The sequence below is a fragment of the Bidens hawaiensis genome, unplaced genomic scaffold (genome assembly GCF_021521415.1).
Source record: "Bidens hawaiensis isolate Kalapana, Puna unplaced genomic scaffold, B.hawaiensis_p1.1 tig00010738_1, whole genome shotgun sequence".
NCBI lineage: Eukaryota > Viridiplantae > Streptophyta > Magnoliopsida > Asterales > Asteraceae > Bidens > Bidens hawaiensis.
In genome coordinates, this window is record NW_027491823.1 from 70281 (window position 1) to 76015 (window position 5735).

At 37.3% G+C, this 5735-nt stretch overlaps 1 protein-coding gene across 1 annotated transcript; it reads right to left on the minus strand.

The window, feature by feature from the left end:
* Positions 1-2974: 2974 nt before the first annotated feature.
* On the minus strand, positions 2975-4833 carry LOC143536106 (uncharacterized). Its single transcript, XM_077030174.1, has 2 exons — positions 4470-4833; positions 2975-3624 (listed from the first exon to the last, which is right to left on the minus strand). The coding sequence occupies exons 1-2, from the start codon at positions 4612-4614 to the stop codon at positions 3116-3118; spliced, it is 654 nt and encodes a 217-aa protein (XP_076886289.1). The 5' UTR covers positions 4615-4833; the 3' UTR covers positions 2975-3115.
* Between the last annotated feature and the right edge of the window lie 902 nt (positions 4834-5735).

Consider the following 5735-nt stretch of genomic DNA (forward strand, 5'->3'; position numbering starts at 1 on the left):
GTTTCCACCCGCGTTTTTTGGTTTGAAGGTTTCTCCAAAATGCCTTCTCGGTTGGGAGTCCGTTTCCTTACGCTTCCCTTTCGCCTTATGACGAGGGTTTGCGTCACTATCGGATTCCTCCGAATCATCGTCCAAGTACTCTACGAATTCATCAGCGTGTTGGAGTGAACGTAAGCGTTCATCCAACTCAGCTTGGAATTCTTTTTGACGTGCTTCCGCCCACGCTTTAACTTCATCGAGTGTTTGGCGGGGGAGCCTCGTTTGCTGTCTCTCTAACTGGGTATCGGTGAATCCCAGTGAGCGATTATTTACTGCACTTGCCCCAACTCAGGTAACTGGGGTAGTGTTCGTAAAATTTACTGCACTTGCCCCGGCTTGGGTAACCGGGGTAGTGTTCGTAAAAACTGTGTAGTCGCTGGTATTCCCCCCAGTAGCTGGGGTTGTGGTTACCGGGGTTTCTTTAACCATCTTTTCAGAAGTTTGAAAAAAAAAACTGAAAAAAGAATAAGTTCTAGCTTTTATGCACGGATGGCGCCAATGAAGAAACACTAATCGACCCCGGGCAGATTACGGGTAATCTGGGGGTTAAATAGATGTTTCCCACGAGGGGTTAGATCCGGCAAAGATGGTTCTTCTGATAACCTGCAAAACAGACACCGTGAGCTCGTCACTGAGAAGGGGGGGGTACCTCCTTGTGACCACCCTCCGGCGTGAGAATCAGACTAGATTGCTCTTGAATATAAGTGTATATTAAGAGAATGACTAGAGCAGATATCAGGTATATGATATAAGATATGAGATAAGATTAGATGATAATACCATTCCAAGGTGTTGGGTATTTATAGCCGAAGGTAGGTTTCCAAGCAGGTACAGCCGGCTGAATAGTGATCCTGTTCTGCCAACTGTGGGCTACGCACATGCCATGCTGGTGGTTGGTGGGTAGGCAGCGGCTGATAGTGACCAGGCCGGCTGTGTACTATTCCTGTTCCACCAACTGCAGGCTATGCACGTCCTCCGACAGGTTGGTGAGTAGGTCAGCGGCTAATAATGACATACAGTACAAGAGCGTCCTGCTCGTCATACTGTTGCCAGTGAGCTGTCGTATCTTTGGTCAGATCTTTTGTCCATACCTCGTCAGGTACAGTACAAAATATCCTCCAGTATCGTACGGACTGGCTCATTTGGGCGGGAGTTCTCCCGGCTTTGTGCGGGAGAGTTCCCGGCTTTGCTCATTCCTTCTTCAGGTGACATTACTGAATTATTATGAGAGCTAAGTGCCTTGTGCGTGTAGCTTTGCTGCGCAGGTAGCCTTCCCTGATGGCTTGTATCCGCAGCTGCGGGAACAGGCAGAGTACTTCACCATTGGGAGGCTTTTCCTGCGGGAACAGCTTGCGTACTGCGCGTAAGGACGTCATGTCTCTGAGCATGGTGGGTCCTGCGGATCCAGTTGGTCTCTGCGCAGACGTCCCTTTTAAGTTAAGTCTTGCGGGTTCAACCGCGCAGACGTCCGTTAAGGAGTCTTGCGGGTTCAACTGCGCAGACGTCCCTTTTCAAGGTGAGTCTTGCGTGTCCAACTGGGCTCTGCTGGGACCTACCTCTTCAGTGACCTATATATGAGCTCCACTTGAACAACTTGCTATTGATCAGTAGTTGCTATATTTTATTGTTTTAAATTATGTTCAATTTGATCATATTTGAGCGATACCAAAATTAATAGGTAGATTATTAGAAATTTATAAATATAAAACAACTAAGTTATATATAAATTAATTAATCTAATCTATTATAACCTAATAGAACCATTATCAACCCTTATAAACCCATAACCAAATGCACCTATTTTAAACAATTGAGCCCAATGACCCGATGACCTTTACTCTAAACCCACCCATTCCCAATCGACATTTTTTAACAATATTGTTTCAGAATATACAAAAATAATATGAAGATACCGAAGATATATTATTTTGCATATTTTAGTATACTATTGCCGTCAATTGCTCACAGTTGCTCTAATCGAGTTTTTTTTACAGAACGACGATTTTTTTGTATTTAGGCTACCACACTTTCTACTTTTGGAGATCCCCAATGCCTCACTCTAGCCAGACTATATTGTTTTAACCGGATCCACGCTAACTTCAGAGTTTAGCTAGCTCAGGCGTTCTCCGAAAAACCATTTCGTCGGTGGATACTTGACAGTAATTATACCATCACACTAGCATAATTTGATCAATTGTCTTTTTATTATATATATAAAAAGTATAAAACAATAGTTGCTTACACACGTCTTCTCTAGAAGATGTAATACAAATTGATAAAAAGCTAATGTAAGAATGTATTATATATTGACGATTTAGTTTTACATAATTTTATTAGGAAATTTGGTTTTAATTCTTTTGTTTTCTGTCACAGATCGGCTACAAATCTGTTATAAAAATATGCTCTTTAGAAAAAAACTACCAGGCTTTTCTAAACCATAGACCACTAGAAAAATCTTATTGTTCCTTTGAAATTTCCTACCACAAAATGTAATTACAACATATTTCAGACGAATTTCAAAAAATAACACAACAGAACAGAAAAGATAGTCCGGATTTTGTTATAGCATTTCAACAAAATAGCAACAATATGATTTTTCGTTGAAAATTGTGTTACAAGTTGCGACAATATTTCCAATACGAAAAGTACATGAGTTGCGACAATTTCCAATACAAGAAGTACATGCGTTTATCAATCATGTTTGTTATTTTTGTTGAAAATCAGTTATCAATTATGTTTATTATTTTTATTGAAAATTATTATAAATATAACTATATTTATTTCTATAATAACGTACTTATGTTTGAAAAGTTGTATTAAATTAGGTGATGATTTGGATAATGAGGTGGATGGTTGGTGTCATGAAAATAGAGAGGTCTTACCTTTTCCGTTGCATCACACAAGACGTACATACATGAAAAATAACTAGCTGGTGTAAAACAAAGACAAGGGTGGAAAAAGATGCTTTTTCCACTTGATTTTTTATTCATACTTGTAATATTACATACCATGTACCGTTTTATTTATACCCTAGGAATACATGGATTACCACCTTACATATTACTTAAAAAAGTTTCTACGGGTGAGCAGCTTGTTTCTCCACCAAAGCTTTGGCTTCTTCGAGTGAATGGCAACATCGTTGACAACCGTAAGTTCCGCGGCTACAGCATCCATAATGGCATCCACCGCCACCACCTCCACCCCAATTTCCACCACCATCGCCGCCAGCTGGTTCTACCTTAGTTTGTTTTTCAACTAAAGCTTTGGCTTCTTCAAGTGAATGGCAACATCGTTGACAACCGTAAGGTCCGCGGCCACAGCATCCATAATGGCACCCACCGCCACCCCAGTGTCCACCACCACCACCACTACCTCCACCCCAATTTCCTCCTCCACCACCACCGCCAGCTGGTTCTACCTTAGTTTGTTTTTCCGCGTATGCTTTAGCTTCTTCGGGTGAATGGCAACATTGTTGACAACCATGGTGTCCTTGGTTACAACATCCATGATGGCATCCACCGCCACCACCGCCTCCCCAGTTTCCTCCTCCACCACCGCCAGCTGGTTCAACCTTATCAGTATCTTCTGTATAAGGTGGACAGAAGAAAAAAGAAATACGTTAGCATAGTATATATCATGCACGTAGTTCACCTTTCTAAAATATGCACCTACTCCGTCTTATTAAATGTGTGATGGTTTAAAAAATATGAATTAAAGTTGAAGAAAAACTCATAAGTTAACATAGTATATATCATGTACGTAGTTCACCTTTCTAAAATATGTACCTCATCGTTATATTAAAGTGTCATGATTTAAAAAAATATAAAATTTAAAGTAGATTAAATGATTATTTTTTGTTTGCCAAATGACATGAATGATGTCGTTGAAAATTAGGTCTATCAATATTGTTTATTAATAGTTCAATACTAGTTATGTGTGTTTAACGATAAACTCGGAAATTTACTAATAAATTAGGAAAGTGTATGTTTGCAATGAAACAAATAAAAAGGAAAAGATAAACACTTTTAATAGGACGAGTATAATTTATTTAATGAGACAGAATGAGAATAATTTATGTAATTAAGTGATATAAATAACTTTCAGGTCATGCTATAGACACCATCCTCAACGGATATCACATCATGTGGCCATTTGGATAAGAAGAAATATATATAACATTTTTAAAAATTACTAGGCAGAGCGCCAATTTGAACAAATATAAGAATGACCAGACATTCTAACTTCAAAACTTTTTGTCAACCGGTCGACGACCTTTTTCCGAACAGCCGTTTAAAATGTTGTGGCGGTGCCATTTTAAACAAATATACGGATGACCATAGACAGTCAAAGCTTTGAATTTTTTTGTCACAACCTTTATCAAAACTACTGTTGTATATAGACGACCCTGATTATAATGTAAGAATACTTACTCTGCGAAGTCTCGACAGCCAAAGAGTAGGAAACGAGAACAAGAAGTGCAAAAACCAAACACAAGTTCATCTTCATTTTGTAAGGATCGATGTGAGAAAGCCGAGTATTTGGGGTTGTATTTATAGTGAACATAAGTGCATGCATGCATGGTGGATAAAGTTGATATTGTTATTTTTAGTCAAACTGTCAGAGTATATTTATATATGAATTTAGTTTTTGGATAAATGAGCATGCATACGATAATTCGTGTCAAGATTGAGGTTGTTGCAGGTGTCTTGATGTGTTGACACGTTGAAACTGAGGTGAAAGTACGTGATCAAATCAAACGTTACTTGTAGTCAAACTTGTCGTTCGTAATTATCGTCTCGAATTGTGAATTTTGCATCTTCGGTGTTGGTCATGTGAACTCACGTTAAACTATATATTGTATCAATTGTATGGATAAAATTATAGATAAGTGAAAGGATTAATTAAAGAACACGTACGAAATTTTGTGTTGGTTTTCTTTTTTCTATATGCATCCTCTTAAATTTGTGAAGATACGATTAGACAAAAAACTTGATTAGATTTGAAAGTATCATGACACTGTTGGAAATTAATTGGATCATGTTGGATAAGAACACTTAAATCACATATATAACATAAATTGTAAACAAGAGAGACGAAGCCAAAGATTGCTTTCTATTAATAGTTAACTTGATAGATTCAAATACATAAGGAAACGCACGAATAAATAAACTGGTTTGTCAAACAAACTAGACGTGAATACAAGAAATCTAAAGACTAGCAGGAAAATCAATTAATCAACAAGACTTGACCAACGTACTACTTCATTATTTGAAATTCAAATGGACTTACCATTTCTTTTTATTATACTCTTAAATTATTACATCCTTTTTTATTAGAGGACTCCTTTGAGAAATCAAATGAATTTACGATATGACTTTTAGAGGCGGCCCAACCATTTTGAAGGTCTAAAGCGAAGAAAAAAATTTGAGGCATTCACCGGAAGTTAGAGAGAGATAAAATGACAAAATTTACAATTTATAATTTTCAAATTACCGAAGTTTTCCATGTTGGTATATAAAATTACAAATTTTCAGTTTTGTTCTAATAAAAGAGTTTGATTTATGTATAATATAATCGAAAGAAAGATATAAATATTAATGTAAAAGAGTCCAACTTTCTCGTGGAAATGAACATCTGTGCAAAATTAGTAGAAAATAAGAAACAACTAAAACAGGAAAAAAAAAATAAATAAAAAA